The 22900-nt window shown below is 37.5% G+C and overlaps 1 protein-coding gene across 1 annotated transcript; it reads left to right on the forward strand.

Moving 5' to 3' along the window:
• Positions 1-3053: 3053 nt before the first annotated feature.
• Positions 3054-3620, forward strand: LOC147273033 (uncharacterized). The gene has a single exon (XM_086256640.1). The coding sequence runs from the start codon at positions 3054-3056 to the stop codon at positions 3618-3620; it is 567 nt and encodes a 188-aa protein (XP_086112766.1).
• The last annotated feature ends 19280 nt before the right edge of the window (positions 3621-22900 follow it).

Here is a 22900-nt window from a genome sequence, read left to right on the forward strand (position 1 = left end):
CTTGATTTCGACACCGATCCGGTTGAAGCTTCTCCTTCCCAAAATACATTCAAAAGGCCAATTGGAAGAAAATTATCCAAACAAGCACGCAAGAAGATGGCCCAAGATGACATCGCCAAACAATGCTTGAGCGAGGCGTTAGAGAAAATGTCTCAACAAACAGCAAGGTTGGAGGATGCACGTGAAGAGTACAATAAGATTGCAAAGTACTCTGAAGACATGAAAATAATGCAAATGGATATCTCTCACCTAGATGAATTTTCAAAGGCATTTTTTATGAGTAAAAAGCATGAGATCACGGCTCAATATGTACCGATTGGGATCATCCAGACCAAACACATCGGGTTCGAACTCGGATGCCTATTATCCTACAATGTCTCCCGCCGATTCGTGGGAGTGATTATGTTTATTTTAATATTAGCTTTTATGGTAAAATCTATTTTATGTTGTAGTTCCTTGATTATTTATGCGTGTTTTATTTTATGCAATTAATTTAAATTTGGGTATTAATTTAATTATTAAAAAATATTAAATATTGGGCCCATTTTAAAGATCTCATTGAGATAATTTCAATGGTATAATTTTTTAAATAAATAAACTTAAAAATTTTAATTTGTAAGAGAATATATGAAAATATTAAAAAACATATAGCTATTTACTTATGTTATTGACTTAAACCATTGCAAACAAAATAACTTAAGTCAAGTCAATAATTGACACAATTCAAAAATGAGGGTCAATAAGCTTGTATTGACATGCCAATTGAGATTTTGTGTTGCACATGCTCTAAGATTTGTGTGTTTCATTCTTTAAATAATTAAGAAAATGAATAAAAGTATGGGTAGTACTTGGGTCACCCCCAGGGGGTACCATTTGGTCACCCCCATCCCCCAAACGATTTATATAACCAAACGATTTTTGATTGAGTTGATTTTTTTCAGAAATGATCTTTAATAGGTAATTTAAAAAATGAACGATTTCGATCCTGAGCCTGCACTGCTGAACAAGTAGTTTTGGGGGGTGTAGGTGACCCAAGTACTGCCCTAAAAGTGTTTAAGTTACACTTGAATAGAACTATCAACTATACATGATAATCTCCTCTGAGTATGTAAACTAAGAAAACTATCTAGCATCTCTCATTAGTATGGGCTAAAACTTATCACGTCCAACTATATCTTGGAGTGGAGAGCACGACAAGGAAACATAAGTCTCCTTGTGTGTATGAGATTCATTATCTGGATTAGGGTAGAACTGTTTATCATGCCCCACAAGTTGAACAGGGGAGGAGCCACTAGAAGCTTGGATACGAAAGTCAGAAACTAGGTGGAAGAAAGACTCTTGGTCATGATGTCGTCGAGCTAATCAACTGTACAAACATAGCGTACATCAATTTCTCCACGAACAACCTTTTCTATGATATAGTGATAGTTTACTTCGACATGGCGAGTTTAAGTATGAAATACAGAATTTAGAGCCAAAGAGATGACACTAATGTTGTCACACCAAATTAGTGCAGAACGGATAGATGAACATGAAGATCACGGAAAATAGAATGAAACCAAGAAATTGTTGTACCCGTATAAGTAAGTTGGAGGCACCCTCAGCTACTTTTTGGAACTTCATCAGATGATATTAGGAACCAAAATAGCTACCAATAGATATGTGATTATCTGGATTCCCAACATAATTTGCATTACAAAAGGCACTAAATCAAATGAACCACGAGTATAAAGGAGACCATAATAAGGATTTAAGATATATATTAGGATCCTTTTGACATCCATCCAATGAATAGATGTAGGAGAATGAAGGAACTGATAAACTTGTTTGACTGCATATGTGCCAAATCAGGTCTACGTACTGATGGTCAAATACTAAAGAGCGTTCACAATGCTACGGTACATTAACGGATTGGAAAGAGGTTCGGACTGATAAATACTCAACTTGTGCCTATTAAAGTTTACTTGAGTGTTTATTTTATTGTTGTGAATAAATCTTGATGGACCTATTCTTTAGGAAATTTGTTGACATAAGTAAGTGTATCCCATTTCTTTAGGAGTACTCCAATACTGGAGGAGTGTTGAGTCGTGGAACTAGTTGGTTCCTATTTCTCTGGTTAGCTTGTTTAAGCTTGTCCTTTTAAGTTGTAATCCTTTCTTTTGAATAATTAAGTTAAGTAAGCTGAATTCCTGTTCCAAAACTATTCTTTGTGCTTTGAGTTAGTTTGCTTTCAATTTTCAACATCTGGTATCAGAGCCACTTCATTGGGCCTGATCGAAAACCTCTCTATAGAAGCAGTAGCTTTCTCCCTTGCTATAGCAAGAACTCATGGCGTCTGACAAGGTGGTCGATAACTATTTTCAGTCAACCATACCGTGTTTCGATGGTCATTACGATCATTGGAGCATGTTAATGGAGAATTTCCTGAGATCCAAGGAGTATTGGACTCTTGTGGAAACCGGTTTTGTCGAACCGAAAAGTGGAGCAGTTCTGACAGAAGCAAAACAAAAGAGACTTGATGAGCAGAAGTTGAAGGATCTGAAGGTCAAAAATTATTTATTCTAGGCGATTAATTGTTCCATTTTGGAGTCTATTCTCCAGAAAAAGCACTTCCAAAGGCTCGATGAAAGTCAAGTGTTCTCAACTTCGATCAAGCACTCCGCAGAGAGTTTGAAACTCTTCAGATGAAGCAGGGAGAGTTGGTGAATGATTATTTTTCAAGAGCAATGGCGATTGCAAACAAGATGAGACAAGATGAATGGTGACAAGATGATTGATGTCACCATAGTTGCGAAGATTAATTCTTCGATTAATGACACCGAAGTTTGACTATGTCGTTTGTTCAATTGAAGAATCAAATGACATTGATGAACTCTCAATTGATGAGCTACAGAGTTCTTTGCAAGTCCATGAGCAAAAGGTGAACCAAAGCAGCAACACCACCATCGAAGAGCTAGCATTGAAAACTTCAACCTTTGCTAAATCCTCAAGCTAAAGAGGAAGAGGCCGAGGTAGAGACATAGGAAGGGGAAGATAAGGTCGAGGAAATAGAGATGGAAACAGGCAGAATTCAAGTTTCAAACATGAAGATCATTCTCAAGGTCGAGGGAAAGCTAAGCTACAGATGTGACAATTTTGGTCACTACCATTTTGAATGTTACACCAAGTTGCCTAGTGACAAAGAAAAAGGGGAGAAGTCCAATTTTGCAGAGAAAAATGAACATGAAACACTCTTAATGGCGTTCCATGTCAAAAAAAATGAGCTAGAACCAGACATATGGTATCTGGACACAGGCTGCAGCAATCATATGTGTGGTAGTAAGTCATTCTTTTCCCATTTAAATGAAGATTTTAGAACTACTGTGAGTTTTGGTGATCATTCTACAGTGAATGTTATGGGAAAGGGTGATGTTCAAATCAGGACTAAAGAGAATAATATTGAGACTATCTCAAATGTCTTTTATATTGCTTACCTGAAAAACAATTTGTTATGTGTGGGACAGCTGCAAGAGAAAGGATATGTGGCTACAATCAAAGGAGGTGCTTGTGAAATCTATGATCCTGAAAGGGGTCTAATTGCTTGTGTTAAGATGACACCAAATAGATTGTTTCCACTGTGAATCAAGAGCATCCAAACTTGCTGTATGGCCAAGGTGAACAATCCAACATGGCTTTGGCATTTTCGCTATGGCCATTTGAATTTCAATGGATTAAAGACTTTCTCAGAACATGGTGACTGGCCTTCCTCAGATTATTCCTCCCTCAAAAGTATGTGAAGAGTGCGTTGTTGGCAAACAACATCGTGTGCAATTCCCAAAAGGAAAGGCATGAAGAGTGCAGAGACCATTGGAGTTGATCCATTCCGATATATATGGTCCCATTAACCCGGTATCCAATGGCAAAAAGAAATATTTTATTTCTTTTATTGATGACTATTGCCGGAAAACTTGGTTCTATTTTTTGCAGGAGAAAAAGCTTTTACAGTATTAAAAAGTTTCAAATCTCAGGTGGAGAATGAAAATGGAAGAGCCATTAAAACTCTCCGTACTGATTGTGGTGGAGAATACATGTCACAAGAATTTGCAAATTTTTGTGATGAACATGGTATCCGAAGGCAAATGACAGCAACCTACACACCCTAGAAAAATAGTGTATCGGAGAGGAAGAACCGAACTATCCTGAACATGGTAAGAAGCATGTTAGCAAAAGGGAGAATTCTAGAGAGTTTTTGGCTAGAAGCAGTAAGTTGAAGCATCCATATTCTGAATCGGAGTCCTACATTTGCCGTTCAAAACATGACATTGGAAGAAGCTTGGAATGGACGAAAGCCAGCCGTTGATCACTTCAAAATCTTTGGGTGCATTGCATATGCACACATTCCAGATGAGAAGAGGAAGAAGCTAGATTACAAAAGTGAAAAATGTGTCTTTCTTGGGGTCGACAATCAATCAAAAGCCTACAAGTTGTTCATTCCTATCACAGAAAAGATTGTCATTAGTCGAATGTTAGTTTTTATGAGAAGAATACATGGAATATATTGGACTGGAAAAAGTGTAAGGTAACAGCAAATACCTGTGAGTTTTGACAAAGAAGAAGTAGAAACGCAGTTGCAGCCAATCCTTTCTGCTGATACTATATTGCTGCAATCACTCGACTTCAACAAAGCCCAGGCAGCAGAGGCAAACTCTCGATCTCAACGAACGAAGAAGAGACCTACATGGATGATAGATTATGAGATTAGTGGTGAAGATAAATCTAATAATAATGATACACTTGCTCATTTTGCATTATTTCCAGATTGTGATCCCATCACATTCCAAGAAGCTGTCAAAGATTCAAAATGGCAAAAAGCCATGAATGATGAAATCAGGTCTATAGAGAAAAACAACACTTGGGAGTTGTCAGAACTTCCAAAGGGGCAGAAATCCATTGGTGTCAAATAGATTTATAAAACAAAGTTGAAGAAAGATGGAGAAGTCGACAAGTATAAAGCCCGGCTCGTTGCAAATTAAGGGGTACAAGCAAGAATTTTGTGTTGATTACACAGAGATGTTTGCTCCAGTTGCGAGGCTTTACATTGTTTGATTAGTGTTATCCATGGCTGCCCATAATTCATGGCCTATCTATCAGTTGGATGTGAAGTCAACATTTTTGCATGGCGAATTGAAAGAAGAGGTGTACATTAACCAACCTCCTGAATATGTGAAGCAAGGTCATGAGAATTAGGCATACAGATTAAAGAAAGCATTATACGGATTGAAACAAGCACCGAGAGCTTGGTATAGTGTAACAACCCGACCCAAATTTTCACTAGAAATTTAAATTTTTATTTAACTATGTTTTTAAGAGGTTTATAAAAGATGTTGGATTGTATTTTAAAGATTTTGAGATTTATTTGGAAAATAAAAAGAGTTTTGATTTAAAGTTTTGATTTATTTATTTTTGTTTTAATTTAAGCATGACCAAAAGTTGACTTTTAAAATGAATGGGTTTTCAATTTTGACTTTGGGTCCGGTAGATAGGTTTTGATCTCACGATTTCATAGACACGCGGCACGCGCCAATCCGAGTTACGGTTTGAAATATATAGGCGTTTAAAGTGGGGGGCAATGTTGTAAATTTATAAAAGTGGGTTTTAAAAATCAGATTTCCTCTCTCTCTCTCTAGATTTTTCCACAACTTTCTCTCTCTCTCTCTAGAACTTTCTCTCTCCCTCTATTTATTCTCTCTCCCCGCACTCTCTCTCTCTCGGTTTTCCCTCTCCTCCGCACCCTCTCCCCTGCGCGCACCACCCAGCCACCCCCACTCACCATCACCGGCCAGCCCCTGGCTCCGGCAAACGCCCCCCAGGCGCCGACCACCACCCCCCGAGCCTACTCTCTTTCTCTCCCCGTGTTCTCTCTCTCTTCACTTTCTCTGTGCGCCACCAAGCCCTGCACATCAGCCAACGTCCATCACTCAGCCGCCGCCCATCTCTTCGCCCAGCCATCTTCAGCCACCTGAGGTCACCGGCGTGCCTCCCCAACGCCTGCTAGCTCGCCAGCTCCGCCTCCAGCTAGCCCAGCCCGTGCGCACAAAAAACCCAGCAATTGGCTCCCCTCTGTTTCGCCAAATTTTGGGTTGAACTCCGGCGCCAATCACCTCCCTTGTGAGACGACCGGGGCTCGTGACGATCCGGAGGAGGATCGAAGTTAGATTTCCTCACTGTGAGTGGACTAACTTTTAATCTTTTTGAAATATTTTATATGTTGATGATTAAATTCCATTACTTAGCTATATTGAGTTTGAATTTAAGCTAAAGGATTTTAAGTTAAAAATTTGGTTTTTAAATTCTTCTTTCCTAAATTTAAAATTGATATTTATGGTTTTTGCATTTCAAAGTTTCGTGGATTTATGAATTGGTTTTGTTCAAGAAAGTTTAGAAGGATACAAAAAGATTTGAGTTTTATATGTTTACGACGCGGTTGTGGAAAATGGTTTTCAAACCACCTTTGCAGTACCCTCCAGGTTATCAGATTTAATAGGTCTTTGGGACCCATCACGGCACACACATAGGCTTTGGGCCGTGTGTCGGGATGCTTCGCCCTTTGGGGGCCGCTCTGCGTGCACGTACGACAGAATATCCGGCTCTGCGTGCGTACGACAGACTCTCGGCTCTGCGCACGTAAGACAGAATTTGTGGCTCTGCATGCGTATGACAGATTTTCGGCTCTGCGCATGTATGACAGATTATTTATGGCTCTGCATGCGTATGACAGATTCTCGGCTCTGCGCATGTATGACAGATTATTTATGGCTCTGCATGCGTATGACAGATCCTCGGCTCTGCGCATGTATGACAGATTCTATGGGTATCTGACTGGTGTGTGTTTTTAACTGTTAAGTATTTTAAGTGATGAGTTTATGGCAGCAAAAGGTTTTAAGTAAGACGGTTTCAGTTGAACAGTTTTATTGATTTTCAATATATTGAGAATGTTTGAAAAGAAAGTTTTCAGCTCAAGTTATTTATTTATAAATTGACAATATCGATTTCAGTTTGAGAACTTGGATTTCAAAGTTTGATTTTCAACTTCATATTTTATATTTTACTGAGAAATGGTTTTAAAAACTGGGGGATTTCAAAGAACATTCTAAGGTTTTAGAGTTAAACATGTGAAAAAGGGTTTTTCTGAAAAGATATTTAAATCTTTGATCTTCATCTTCATTTAACTGTCCACTCACTAAGCCTATCTCACCGTTTTCTTGTTTTGTCTTAAATTGTTCCCCCAGGTAGTAGCGTTGGTGGAGGTCGAGCCAAACGCGTCGAGGCAAAGCATCCATTTTTTATTCCTGGTCCCTATAGGCGCTATGTTTATTTTTGTAAAAACTTATTGTAAATGATTAGTGGCTCTGATAACAACTCCTAAGGTTTAAGTGGGTCCGAGACCCTTTATTTGCTTGTGGTAGAGGTGGCTGAAAGACTTAGAAGTGCTTTTTAACAGGTTTAGAAGTTTCTGGGTTAGTCCATTTTTAGGGGAGGTTCTGCCGAATTTTCGGTAGGATTTTCCTTGAATTTGGATTCCCGCAGGACCTCTCCGGGTTTCAGGGTGGAATCTGGGGGCGGTCCTGTCATATAGTCTTATAGATACTTACTTTGCTAAGGAAGGTTTTCTTAAATGTCCTTATGAGCATACACTCTATACTAAACTTGGAGATGATGGGAAGATGCTTCTTGTGTGCTTATATATTGATGACCTTATTTATACCGGTAATGATAGAATCATGTTTGATGATTTTAAGAAATCTATGATGGATGAATTTGATATGACAGATTTGGGGTTGACTCACTATTTCCTTGGCATCGAAGTAGTGCAATCATCTATTGGTGTCTTTATTTCACAGAAAAAATATGTTATGAAAATTTTGGACAGGTTCAAAATGAAGGATTGCAATTCAGTTTCCACCTCAACTAAACTTGGGTTGAAGCTCACAAAGAATGGGGTAGTAAAGAAGGTGGATACTACTCTTTACAAGCAAATTGTTGGGAGTATCATGTACTTGACATCAACAAGGCCATATATCATGTATGCTGTCAGTTTAATCAGTCGATACATGGAGAATCCAACTGAAGTTCATCTCTTAGTTGCAAAGAGAATTTTTTTGCTACTTGAAAGGTATTGCAGATTTTGGAATTTTGTATTAAAATGGTGGAGAGTCAAGGTTGATCGGGTTTTCAGATAGTGATTATGTTGGAGATCTTGATGATAGAAAGAGTACATATGGATTTGTGTTCATGATAGGTTATGGAGCTGTCTCATGCATGGTCATCTAAGAAGCAACAGATAGTGACTTTGTCAACTACTAAAGCTGAGTTTGTTGCTGCAACATCAAGTTCATGTCAAGCTATTTGGTTACGAAGGTTACTTGAAGTTCTACACAATCAGCATCAAAGTCTAATCTTAATTTATCGTGATAATGTTTATGCAATAAAGTTTTCAAAAAATCTAGTTCTACATGGGGGGAGCAAGCATATTGATGTGAGGTACCATTTCTTGAGTGATTTATGCAAGAATGGTGTTATGGATTTACTGTTCTATAGAAGGTGAGAATCAGATTGCAGATATTCTGACTAAACCCTTCAAGCCTGCTGTGTTTATGAAGCTTCGAAGTCTACATGGAGTATGTTCAAGGAAGGATGCTGCAATTGATGAACGAGAGCTGGGCTGCTGGAGTTATTTCTGTAAACTAATGTCTTTAGGACATTCAGTTTAAGGGAGGGTGTTAAAGTTTACTTGAGTGTTTGTTTTATTATTGTGAATAAATCTTAATTAACCTATTTTTTAGGAAATTTGTTGACATGCGTAAGTGTATCCCATTTCTTTAGAGGTACTCTAATACTGGAGAAGTGTTGAGTCGTGGAACTAGTTGGTTCCTATTTCTCTGGTCAGCTTGTTTAAGCTTGTCCTTTTAGGTTGTAATCGTTTTTTTTGAATAATTAAGTTGAGTAAGCTGAATTCCTGTTCCAAAACTATTCTTTGTGCTTTGAGTTAGTTTTCTTTCAATTTTCAACAGCGCCTGCCTGTAAGTGTAGAAATTGGTTTACAAAATCACATGTATGTACGCTTTAATAAAACAGTAGTATTCTTGGCTTGTGAAGGGTGCTCATGGCTTTCATAGAAAATAACATCAAGCTTGTGAATTAAACGATTAATTCTTCCAATAAAAATATAGGACAACAATGGTACTCAAACTTTACCCCGTATATCACTTTGGTCTACAAACTTGTTTTTTGAATTTTGTAGTCCACAAACTTTCACCCTTGTATCACTTAAGTCCATTTCATCAATTTCATCCACTTTGTCCTACAATTTTAGTCACGTGTCAAGTATGTAAACCCATTTTGAAAGGTAAAAATAATAACTCACCTCCTCTTTCTTTTTCCATCGTGATATATGTGACTAAAATTAACGAAATAACATAGATGAAATTAACAGAATGGACTAAAGTGATACACAAGTGAAAGTTCGTAGACTTTAAAATTCAAAAAACAAGTTTGTGGACCAAAGTGATACTTGAGGTAAAGTTTGAGGACCCTTGCTATAATTCTCTCTTAAAATATAAACATAAATGAGTAGATAGATAGAAATCTGGTCCATGTGAAAAGTAGATTAGAAACAATCTACAACTGATGCAACAAGGGACAATTCTTCCAAATAAGAACTGAAACAAGAGAACAAGGCCCAGAGGTTTTCTTAAGGCCAGAGATTGGCGAATGTTACATACGTAATTAGGAAACTGGGGATCAATTAAACCCTGGGGTTGTCGCATGTAGACATTCTTTGATGAATAACCATGCAAAAATGCATTTTGAACATCCAACTTCTTAATGGGCCAACAATAATTAACTGCTACATGCAAGAATTAAATGAAATGTAGTATGTTTGACAACAAGCTGAAAGTCTCACATGCGCTGGGGTGATCACAACTGCATGATCTTTTTTTCTTGTGCATCCCTATTTTAATTTTTAATTTTATTTTATTTTCTCATATTCCCCCAAATTTGAAAATTTACAAAAATTAGCTCGGGACTTGAAACAATTCCTCGAAAAATACTATGTACTCTGCTCGATGAGTGCTACTTTCCTATGAGGTCAAACACAAATTAGACATCAAGAATATTCCTTAAAATGCCAACTCCTTAAAATAATTCCCTGAAAATCAAAATAATTACCAAAATTAATACAACTTTGTAAATTCATAAAATTAATTCCCGAACTTCGAAAAAATTAATGTCGGACTAACGGTTCTCAGGACCTAGAAATTGAGCCTAGAAATGGGGAGAAGGGGTCTGGCCTCTTTAGGCGGTTGCACCTGGCTCTGCTAAGTCTACCGTTCCGACTCAGTCAAACTTTTACGAGGTGGAAGCCCCTCCTTCTGACATGTGTCCAGGCCCACATGCATGGATGAGATCATTGTCGTATGATCTTTTTTTCTTGTATGTCCCTATTTTTATATTATATATATTTTTATTTTATAATATTCCCTGACTCAATCGGCTGTTTTACTTGACTTAGCTGAGTTTACTGTTCTGACTCGGCCGAACCGTCAAAAGTGGCAGCCTCTTCTTATGAAATGTGTTTGGGCCCACATGTGCTAGCGCGATCACAGCCGCATGATCTTATTTTCTTGTACGTCCTTATATATATATATATATATTTTTTAAATATTTTCTAATATAACCCCAAATTCGACAATTTACCCAAAATAGCTCGAGTATTGGAAAATTTGTCGATAAATACTATGTACTCTGATTGACGAGTAGTAATTGCCTATGAGGTAAATACGTAAATTGGACTATAAAAATTTTCCAAAAAATTCCAACTCCAAAAACAAATTTTCGGAAAATCAAAATAATTACCAAAATTAATACAACTTTGAAAATTTTAAAAATTAATTCTCGTACTCGGAAAAAATACAAGGTTGGTACTGTTGGGTTTGTAGTGACAAGTACTACCTTCCCAAGGTCTTACTTTGGTCCAAAGACTACCTTAGGTGAACTCAAAAATTTAAAACCAAGGAGGAAAAATTTTTGTGAAAATGTAAAATATCGTCAAAAATCCAAGAAATTCCTAATTTAATTTGGAAAAATTTTGGGTCTCACACCCTTGATCTTAATATAAGAGAAGCAAATACATCATTAATAACACTTCAAAGTAAATTGAGCTAAACAATGAGAAATTTCATTTCTACGTAGGGAACGATAAAGAATCAAGCAAACTATGATGAAACTGCATGCATAATTAGTCATAGAAGGATTGTCCTTCAATTTACTATGACTTCGATCCTTCAACTGTTTGCCTCAAAATCTCTATGACCACGTGTCACCTAGGCCATGGACCAAGGAAACCACTTCCTTCAAATTTTGTGTTGGGCGTGCCTGTACACTGCCGAGAGGCTGACTGTACAAAAGACGATGTTGCGCGTAACTGACTTTTGGTTAGGCGATCATGAACCGAGGAAGGAACACCCCTCGATTGCAAATGTTCTAATGTCTTGGCTACAAGGACTTAGGGTAGATGGGCCGTATTAGGTGTGATGGTGATGCGATGTGAAAATGTGTATGTGCGAGTGACAGATGTGAAATCAGGATCAAGTAAATAGCAATTGACAATAAAAACAAAATCAAAACAAAGATGATCTTCAGTATTAATTAATAGTGATAATTCGAGAATGAACAGTAAAACGCATAATCTAAACTACTTTAATCCAAGAAAGCAATAAACCTACTTATGCAAGAAGTAAATAACAAGAAAGTAAATCTACAACTAACAATATGCGAATTGAAGAGGCATATTCATATTAATACCAATAAAAACATAATAACATACAAGTTTTGATCCTAATTAGTTCTTGAGAGAAACCATGAGATTTTCTCAAGAACAGGCTTAAAAACAAAATAACATAATAACTACCTATTAAATAAAAAATACAAGGGCTCTTGATGCTTGAGATTTATGGGAATTTTTCTGGGGATTCGAGTTGTTCTATGAAGTGACCTATGACCTTTATTTATAGTGGGAAAACCCTAATGGATACCTTGGATCCTAAGAGTCCCAATTCTTCAAGAACTTGTAACGAGCAAGTATCTTGAGGAGTACGTTATGACTGTTGATCTTCCAAAGATACCTTGGTTCCTTGTTCTGGTAGGACTTGCCCTCTTTGATCTAATCTGCATGGCTGGGCTCAGCCCACGTGGCTTCATGCACTCTTTGGGCTTCTTCATTGTCTCCAGCCTATTTCTCTTATCGACCTGCTATGTTCTGGCGATTTCCTCCATTTATTGGGCCAGTTTTAAAACGGCCCAATATCTTTCCATTTTTAGCCTATCAACTGAAAAGTGCAAAATTAGGACCAAACATCAACACTAAGACAATGTATCACAATCAAGTCGAGTACTAGTGTTAATCTTAGAAATTAACCAATTATGTGGTAAAAAGAAAAGAAAAGAAATTAAAAATAGTTCCAAAGTATCGTTACTATTCGCATCCACCATCAGGTTTATGCAACCATAGTCCCTTGCAAATTGCAATTGCAAGCCGAATTCCTACATTGAATTTGAAATCATACAATTATGTCACTTTAGGAGTCACACAAAATAATCATATATGCATGCAATGGTCAACCTAATTAGTAGCAATAAACCACAAAACTAAGAAGAAAGCTTCCTTACAAACACATTAGTTCACATTAGGATCACCATCATCATGACCATGATCAACTTGGGAAGACCCCATGCCTTTTTTACTAGCATTTGCATAATTACTAACTGCACCTTCATACACCACATTGGGATGTTCGGTTGCACACCCAATTGCCATGCACATGGCATGCTCTGACTGGACATAAATTGCATACAGTGAGGAATAATTGTATGTTATCGTGAGCCTTGACATCCCTCTCATACACATATGTGAGTCCCATCAAATTATAGTGGTGATCATTTACATATTATGAGATGGAGTTCAAGACTGACCATCACATACAATGATTTTTCTTCTTATTGAGGTGTACCCTCTCATTACACCAATAATCGGGAAGAGAGTAATTTTTTTTGAGAGAAAGAGGTAAATGGGATTTGTATGAATTTTTGTAGATCAAACATATATGTGTCTCGATAGAAAAAAATAAAAGAAATTTACTTCATTTTCCAAGAAATGGATTTGTGTAGATATGCATCTGAATTGGAAAAGAGAAGATTTACCTCGTTTTCAAAGAAATGGATTTGTTTAGATATATGTGTTTGAATAGGAAAAGAGAGAGGAAATTAACTCATTTGCCTAGAGAGTGAGAGGAGAGTTGCTGCCCCTAGGGCTCTAGTAAAGAGAAAACTTTTGTGTAGAGATGAAGATGTAGGTAGTATAAATACTACAAAAGTTGGGTGAGCCGGTAGAGGGTCAAGAACGTGAAATGCATGCATTACCTCATTTCTCGTTGCTTATCAGCCTTTCCCGACCACTGAATATTATGACAGGACCACCCCTAGATTTCACCCTGAATCTCGAAGAGGTCCTGTGGGAATCCAAAATCAAGGAAAATCCTACCGAAAATTCGGCAGAACTTCTCCTGAAAATGGACTAACCCAAAATTTATTAACCTGTAAAAACATTTCTAAAAATTTAATAGCCACCTCTACTGCAAACAACAAGGAGTCTCAGACTTAACAAATAAAAAAAATAATTCATTTGTAGGATCCAAAAGCGGTTATCAGAGCTACTAATACAACAAGTTTTATACTAAAATAACAAGGTGGACATGTCGCCTAAAATGTCCGAGAAATGAGAGTGGAAAATTATGCCTCGACGTATATGATTCGACCTCCATCACCGCTACTACCTGAGGGAAAATTTAAAACAAAATTTAGAGGAAAAACATGAGATAATCTCAGTGAGTGGACGAGTTAAGAAAACGAAACATAAAATTTATTTATTCTTTTAGAAGTCTTAAAATAATAATCTCTAGGACCTCACAATCGTTCTTTGAAATTTCCCAGTTTTAAAATTATTTCGCAATCTTTTCTAAAACGTCATAAAACCATTTAATATAAGATATATGAATAAAACTGATATGCAGTCATTCATTGAGAACTTTCTAAATAAAAGTATCATGCAAAACTAGAAGTCCAAGAATCAAGATAAAGCATAAAAAAAACTTCTCGATTAAACTTTTGTAATAGAATTCCTTGGAAGAATAATGAAACTACACCATACTCGTACCCGTACTGTAGACAATGTCCTGGCCACAATCCCGCGCACTGACAGGCTCAAATCCTGGCCACAATCTACTACATAGAGGTTATTTTGCACGAGCAGGCTTGTATCCTTGCCACAATCTCGTACGAAGAGGTCACTCCGCACGAGCAGGCTCGTATCCTGGCCACAATCTAGTACGGAGAGGTCACTCTGCATGAGCAGGCTCGTCCGATCAGTACTTGCATTTTTACATCAGTTTTTAAATACTCTTTAAATCTCTACTTACTTTTGAGATAAATGGTTAAGCATTTTTCAATTCCTTCCAAAACTCTCCTTAACAATCCAACTCATCAAAATGTGTCTTTCCTCAGAATCACAACGTCTCAAACCAAACATAAATATTCAAATAAATGAACATCCAAGTTATAATGTAATCTTTTAATAAACTAAGTAACAATTAAAGACCCCCCCTTTTAAAATAAAGAATTCTTCGATAGAAATCACATCTAAAAGTTTGTTGAAATATTTCTTAATCGTCTAAAATATAAATTTCAAGATAAGGGAAATCGAACTATACGAATGATTATTTAAGAAAACTTAAGATTTAAAACTCATATTGATTTCAAATTAAATTAAAGAGACCAAAATCACATGGTAAAACATAATTTAATAAAAAGAATCAAGGTCCACTCACAAATTGGGGAAGTCTAGCTCCGATCTTTCGCCGGATCGTCACGTGCCACAGCAGTGTTTTTGCCTATAAAGTAGAACCATAAAAAAAACAATGAAATAAGGAATTAGACCCTACTCAACGACATTTCAAAGTGCGTGTGTGTGATGCCTAGACGTTCCGCACAATTCTGAAATTTTCTAACGGTTCATTTATAATTTCTCTTAAACCCCATACACTCAAATTCATCCTGGCTCAAATCCAAACATTTCCCCACACCTTTTAATTCGTCAATTTCATCCCAACAAACCTTACGTACGATCTACATTGGCCGGGGTTCGTCCGGGAGTTCCTTCGGTACTGAAAAAGTGTCAAATTACGTCCAATTTGGGGTTTTATCACTTCTCAACGACTTCAACTCATCTAAACTCAATAACCAACTAAAAATAAACTTCAATTTCATAATATTTAAAGAATTTGACGGCTAGGTGGTCGAAACCACCGCCGTCGCCGCCCAAAGTGGCCGTGTCTAGACCAAAAGTCACTAATTCTTCAAATTTCTTTAAATTTCTAAATCTAATAATCAATTAAAGGTTTCTAAGAGTGTGAATTATCCAAAAATAACTCAAAACACCACCAAATTTTGAATTCCTAAGAGAACCCGAATTGGGTTCCAAATCCCCAAAATTTCAACTTCTAAATATTCAAAATAAATCAACAATTTCATAGGGAAAAATGAAGCTCAAAGTGAAGGGTGAAAAACCCACCTGAAATTTAGGGAATTGGTGTCAGAAATTGGCCGGAAATGAGGAGAGAGGTCGGCAACTTGTGGTGGTTTTTCGAGCAAAAATCGCGCAGGTGGAGGGACGGGCTGGCGCGGGAAAGCAGCTGGGAGGTTGACTGGCACTGGGGGATCATGCTGGTGGGTCTGGGTCGGAGGGAGGTGGCAGACGGCGTCGGTTTCGGTGGTGGCTATGTGTGTGAGCAGGGGAGGTGCGAGAAAGAGAGAGAGAGAGAGAGAGAGAGAGAGCTCGAGGGAGGGTTGTCGGCGTCTGAGGGTGCTCGTCGGAGATCGAGGTCGGCGGGGGTGGCCGGCGATGGTGGCTGGGAGGGGGGTGTGTGTGAGCGGGGAGGAAGATTCGAGAGAGAGAGAGAGAAGTCGGGGGGAGAGAGAAAAATAAGGAGAGAAAGACTGATTTTGGGTTTTTAAAACTCATTTCTATAAATTTACAAAATTGCCCCTCACTTCAAATGCTCGTATCTCTCAAACCGTAACTTCAAATGCTCGTATCTCTCAAACCGTAACTCGGATCGATGCGTGCTACATGTCTACGATCGAAAAATATCGAAAACCAACCGAAGTGGCGGCAACCGATACCGCCGTCAAATCAACCATATTAGTAGGGCTAGGAAAAACAATCGAACTACCGAAAAAAAACTGCAATACCGATCGAAAAATACCGAAAACCAACCGAAGTGGCGGCAACCGATACCACCGTCGGATCGGTTGATCCAACGCTTGTCGATAGCGATAGCGATAGCAGTTATGGAAATCCCAAACCGTCGGAAACCGTTTGATACCGATACCGAACCTTCTTCTTCTTCTTAATCCCTTTCTTGGTCTGTGCTGGCAGTGTTTTGAATCTGTCTCTTTCCAACTCTCTCTCTCTCTCTCTCTCTCTCTCTCTCTCTCTCTCTCTCTTTGTGAATGGTACCACCCTGAGCTCGTTGCAACACTGTCCACCAGCCACCAAGCGGCAACGTCTGCAACGTCCATCGTCCTCTGTCCAATTGCAACGTTTTCAACGTCGCTCTCTGCCCGACCATCACCTAGCTCCAACTTTGCCGAAGAAAAACAGAGAGGAGAGAGAAGGTGACCGACCACCACCGAGAAGCCGACCAACCACCACCGATACTAAAGCCGTCGGTAACCGACCTTGTCAGTGGCAATGGCGGCATCGAATATGGCTATTCCGTTGGTATCGGTTTGTTATTCGGTTGTGGGATTCCACCCCTATGTATTAGTCATTTATTTCGTTTTAAAAGTGTTTAAATAGTTATTGTTGTGAGCATACATGTTTCACCACTCTTCATGATATGATGGATCTATTTTGTATTTTCAATTCGAGTTGAGAATGTGATAAGGAGGTTGGAGAGTATGTCAAGTTAACAAAGTATAACTGTAGAAATTAACATTTTAATAGATTTATTGTGAGATATACAAAAGTAGAAGAAGCAATTCGAAAATTAATGATGTGTTTCCTTAAATATTACAATCCTCATGGTAAATGATTAATTATGGACAAGTGATTATTTTTTATAGTTTATCAAAGCCTGAATGCATTGAGATATCTTTGTGAAATAGGGCCCCTCCCCCTCAACAAAAAATAAAGAAAGTTAAATCTCCAATCAAAATTTTGTTCTAGTACATGAAACAAATGTTAAATTAGCAAAGAGCTAGGCTTTTTTATGACCTCAGCGGTGGTGTGTCTGGTGAAATATTTTTGTTATGGAATCGAATAGTTACTCGGTTTCAAGATGGTTTTAGAATTACTTGACCTTCTGAGACAAGTCATGCTGGACTAACGGTTCAAAGGAGCCTTGAAATTAAGTCTAGCAATGGGGAGAGGGGATTCGACCCTTTTTATAGGCAATTGCGCCTGGGTTTGCTGAGTTTACCGATCTGACTCGATCAATTCTTCACAAGTTGGAAGCCCCTTCTTCTGACATGTGTCCAGGTCCACATGCGCTAGCAAGATCATAGTCGCGTGATATTTTTTTTTTGTACGTCCCTATTTTTTTTTTTTTTTTTTTTTCTAATATTCCTTGACTCGGCTACTGAACCTGACTCGGTTGAGTTTTCCATTCTGGCTCTACCATATCGAGGTCTTACTTTGGTCCAAAGACTACCTTCGTTTGACTCAAAAATTTAAAACCGAGGCGGAAATATTCTAGGGAAAATGTAGAATACCGTTAAAAATCGAAGAAATTAAGAATTTAATTTGAAAAAATCTCAGGTCAATCTTAAAACCTTGATATTTATATATGTAAAACATGGTAAGTATTCTTAATGCAATATAAAACATTAACACATGGTGTTATATAGTTGAGTTGGTTGGAATTGTTTCAAACATGCATTTATGAGGGTAAGGTTCACATCTTGATTGCTGAAATTATAGGGTTGTCTTCTGAATAAGCACCGTTCATAAATATCTGAAATAGCCTTCAGTAACACATAAAAGTAAAATACATATTTTAGAGTTTTTTTGGTTATTATATAATCAAAATCAGAATGCATTTTTATTAATGTGGATGATCTAATACAAGAATATAAGCATAAAGAATAAGAGAAGCAAATACATCATTAATGACGCTTCAAAGTAAATTGAGCTAAACAATGAGAAACATCGTTGCTATGTAGGGAACAATAAAGAATCAATTAGCAAACTATGATGAAATTAACTGCATAATTAATCATAGAAGGATTGTCCTTAAATTTACTAAGACTCTTATCCCTCAGCACTAAGACAATGAATCACAATCAAGTAGATTACTAGCGTTAATCTTAGAAATTAATCAGTTCCAAAGTATCAAATATTACTAATCGCATGCATCCTCCACCACGTGTGTGCAAGTCCCTCGCAAATTGCAATTGCAAGCCCGGCCAAGTCCTACATTGAATTTGAAGGCATACAATTATGTACCTTTTGGAGTAAAAAAAAAAATATCATATATGCATGCAATGCTTAGCTAATTATTAGTAGCCATAAACCACGAAACCAGGAGGAAAGCTTGCTTACAAACACAGTTCAAATTGGGATCACCATCATCATGACCATGATCCACTTGGGAAGACCGCATGCCTTTTTTACTAGAATTTTCATAATTATATCCTTCAAATATCTAACTGCACCTTTGCACCACTTTGGGATGTTCAGCTGCCGACCCAATTTATAGGCACGTTGCATACTCTGACTGGATATAAATTGCCCATACAATGAGGAATTATTGTATGTTATCGTGAGTCTTGACATCCCTCTCATACGCATAGGTGAGTCCCATCATATCAGAGTGGTTCTCATATACATAATATGAGACGGAGGTCAAGACTGACCATCACATACAATGTTGATTGACCATCACATACAATGTTTTTTCTTCTTATTGAGGTTTACCCTCTCATTACACCAATAATCAAGAAGATAGTGTATTTTAGAGAGAGAGGTAAATGGATTTGCAAGAATTTGTATTGATCTAATAGATCTGTGTCTCGATTGGAAAAAATAAAAGAAATTTACGTCATTTGCCGAGAAATGGATTTGTGTAGATCTATGAAGATATGCGTCTGAATTGGAAAAGAGAGGTGATTTACCTCGTTTTCAAAGAAATGGATTTGTGTAGATATATATGTGTCTTAATTGGAAAAGAGAGAGGAAATTTACCTCATTTGCTGAGATAGTAAGAGGAGAGTTGCAGCCTCTAGGGCTTTAGTAGAGAGAAAACTTTTGTGAAGAGATAAAGATACAATAGGTGGTATAAATATGTACTACAAAAGTCGGGTAAGCCGGTAGGGGGTCAAGAACGTGGAATGCATGCATTACCTCATTTCCTGTGGTCTTATCAGCCTTTTCCACTGATTAAATTTCTTACAAGAACGTGGCAAGCATGCAGGACCTCATTCCATTTTGGTTTATATGGCTTCACCACTAATTAAATTTCTCGTAAGAACATGGCATGCATGCATTACCTCATTTACATTGGCCTTATTAGGCTTTGCCACTAATTATATTTCTCGCAAGAACGTGGCATATATGTATTCATTACCTCATTTCGCTTGTCCTTATCTGGCATCACCACTAATTAAATTTCTTGCAAGAACATGGCATGCATGTATTAGGGTTGGAAGGTGTTAGAAGATTCATAACCGGAACAGTTGAGGGTTTTATTTGGTGATTTACAAAAGTATCTAGAAGGGTTTTCTCGACATTTCATATGCATGATTTTCAAGCTAATTGAGTGTATTAGTCATTTATTTCGTTATAAATTATAGTGTTTAAATACTTATTGTTGTGTGCATACATGTTTCATCACTTTTCATGATATGATGGATCTTTTTTGTATTTTCAATTCGAGTTGAGAATGTGATAAGGAGATTGGAGTATGTCAAGTTAACAAAGTATAACTGTAGAAATTAGCATTTTAAGAGTTTTATTGCAAGATTTCAAGAAGTAGTAGCAATTCAAAAATTAATGATGTGTTTCCTTCCCATCCCCATGGAAATTGATTAATTATGGTCAAGTGATTATTTTATGTAGTTCATCAAAGCCTAAATGCATTGAGATATCTTCATGAAATATGGCCCGTCCCCCAAAAAAAAAAAAGTTAAATCTCCAATCAAAATTGTGTCCTAGTACATGAAACACATTTTGTTAGCAAGGAGTTAGGCTTTTTTGTGACATCAACAGTGGTGTGTCTAGTGAAATATTTTGATTCTGGAACCCAACCGTTACTCGGTTTCAAGATGGTTATGAAATTACTTGACCTTACAAGGCAAGTCATGCAAGACTAATAGTTTTGAGGAGCCTAGAAATTGAGCTTAGCAGTGGGGAGAGAGGGTCTGACCCATTTTATAGGCAATTGCACCTAGCTCGGCTGAGTTTATCATTCTGACTCGGCCGAACCTTCACAAGGTGGAAGCCCTTCCTTCTGACATGTGTCTAGCCCACATGCGCTAATGAGATAATTGCCATGTGATTTTTTTTTTCTCTTACGTCCCTATCTTTGTTTTTTATATTTTTTATTTTCTAATATTCCCTGACGCGGCTGTTGTACCTGACTCGAATGACTATACTGTTCTGACTCGGCTAAGTTTACCATTCTGACTTGGCCGAACCGTCACAAAGTGGCAGCCCTTCCTTATGAAATATGTCTAGGCCCACATGCGCTGGCACGATCACAGCTGCGTGATCTTATATTCTTGTACATCGATCCCTATTTTTATTTTTTAGTTTTATATTTTCTAATACCCCCAAATTTGAAAATTTACAAAAAATAGCTCGGGACTTGAAAAATTCGTCGATAAATACTATGTACTCTTATCGACGAGTACTAATTGCCTATAAGGTAAAAATGAAAATTTGACTACAAGAATTTTCAAAAAAATTCCAACTCCTTAAACTAATTTTCGGATAATCAAAGTTAGATTTGATCTTCTAGGATTCTTTGATTGCTTGTCCAAGTTAGATTTGTCTTCCTTGAGTCTGATCCACTTTCCTTGTCGTTTTTGGGCTCGGCGCATACACCCTCCGCCCGTGGTGCTTTGCGTGGCTCTTTGATTATCTTGGGCTCTGTTTTCTGTGTGGCCTACATTTGCATCATCTTATTTTTCTTTAGGTGGCCTCTCACTCAATTAGGCCCTTACCTGCGAGTGGCCCAATTTCCTCTCGCAAATTCTGGCCTATGAAAATTCACAAATTAGGCCCAAATAGTATCAAAATATTTTAAGGCTTGAAATATCTATCTTAATTTACAAATGTCTTTATTTCTAGCCTAGGACATATATTCATATCATTACATATATATTATGAGTAGGGCTGGGTCGGTATCGGTATCCGAACCGCCAACTACTTACCGATCACCGACCGACAAGGGGTCAAAAGAGGAAAACCTCCACTGCCACCGATGTCGACAGTGTCGGAATACCTACTAACGGTATTACCGACTCCAACAGTCGGATCGGATCAGAATGGGCCCGATCGGAACATGTTTTGGGCCATGATTTAGGCCAAAAATTAAGGCAAAAAAAAAAATACAACCATAATACATTACTGAATAGTGAATACTGATTACAATTATACTTTTACAACAATTAAACAATTATACAAATACAAATACACCCCAAATATTAATCTGCAGACATACCAAACAGGAAAACTGCAAACATATCAAACTTACAAGTTTAACTGTTTAACAAACTTAAGAAAAAACATACCAAAGTAACCAAACTGAATTACTTAACAGATGACTGAATGAGGCAATGAGCAGTTTAATGGCAAATCCAAAATTTCAAAGGGATGGCAGACAGCAAACTTGCAGTGAGCTGGAGGCAGTGAGCATTGAGCACTTTAAATGTTTAAATTGTTTAATGGCTTGGACTTGAAAAAGGGTCTTGATTTGTAGAAAGCTGTGAAGCAGTCATCACTGCAAAAAATACAAAAGAAGTACACAAACAAACAAACATAACAATTAACAAACTTACAAACAAACATAACAATTAACAAACTTGTAAACAATAATCAAAACCAGAAATTCCAAAAGAAGCATACTTGATTCAATTTCTTCAAGCTCCTTGTAGAACTCAACTTCTTCAGCTGTTGGTTCCTTGTAGAAGTTAAATTCCTCAGCTCTAAGCCAATCTGAGGTGCACACTAATGCCTCTACTGTTTTGGGAGTCAAAGATGCTCTAAAGGGATCAACAATCCTCCTACCCAAGCTAAATGCATTTTCACTAGCTACTGTGGAACTTGGGATTGATAAGAGATCCTTGGAAACCTTTAACAGAGTTGGATACCAAGTCTGGTTGGCCTTCCACCAATCCAAGAGATCAAACCCTTACCCTTCTAGTTTCTCAAAAGGGTCACTCAAATACTTGTCCACCTCATTGCTTATTTCAGAAGCCTCTTCCTCCATTCTTTTTCTTTTCATTTTCAATTTCATCCTAGAAAGGCCAGATTCTTGTGTGGTTGCATTTGCATCTGAGGTACTAGATGAGACAATGCTGCTATCTGCCCCTCTGTATTCATTATACAAATTGAGCAAGTGTTTTCTTACCTCACCTACAATGAATGCTATCCTTTCACTATCTGCTCCAAGTTCCTCATTAACTGTTTTGATGAATTGAAGCTTGTATCTCAGGTTTAGCACATGTGCTACATATACAAGCTTATTTACAATTTCAAAAGACCCCTAATACTTGTTAAACTTCTGAATCATTGAATCTGCCA

Source organism: Dryas octopetala, chromosome 9 (genome assembly GCF_963921425.1).
Source record: "Dryas octopetala chromosome 9, drDryOcto1.1, whole genome shotgun sequence".
In the NCBI taxonomy this organism is placed as follows: Eukaryota; Viridiplantae; Streptophyta; class Magnoliopsida; order Rosales; family Rosaceae; genus Dryas; species Dryas octopetala.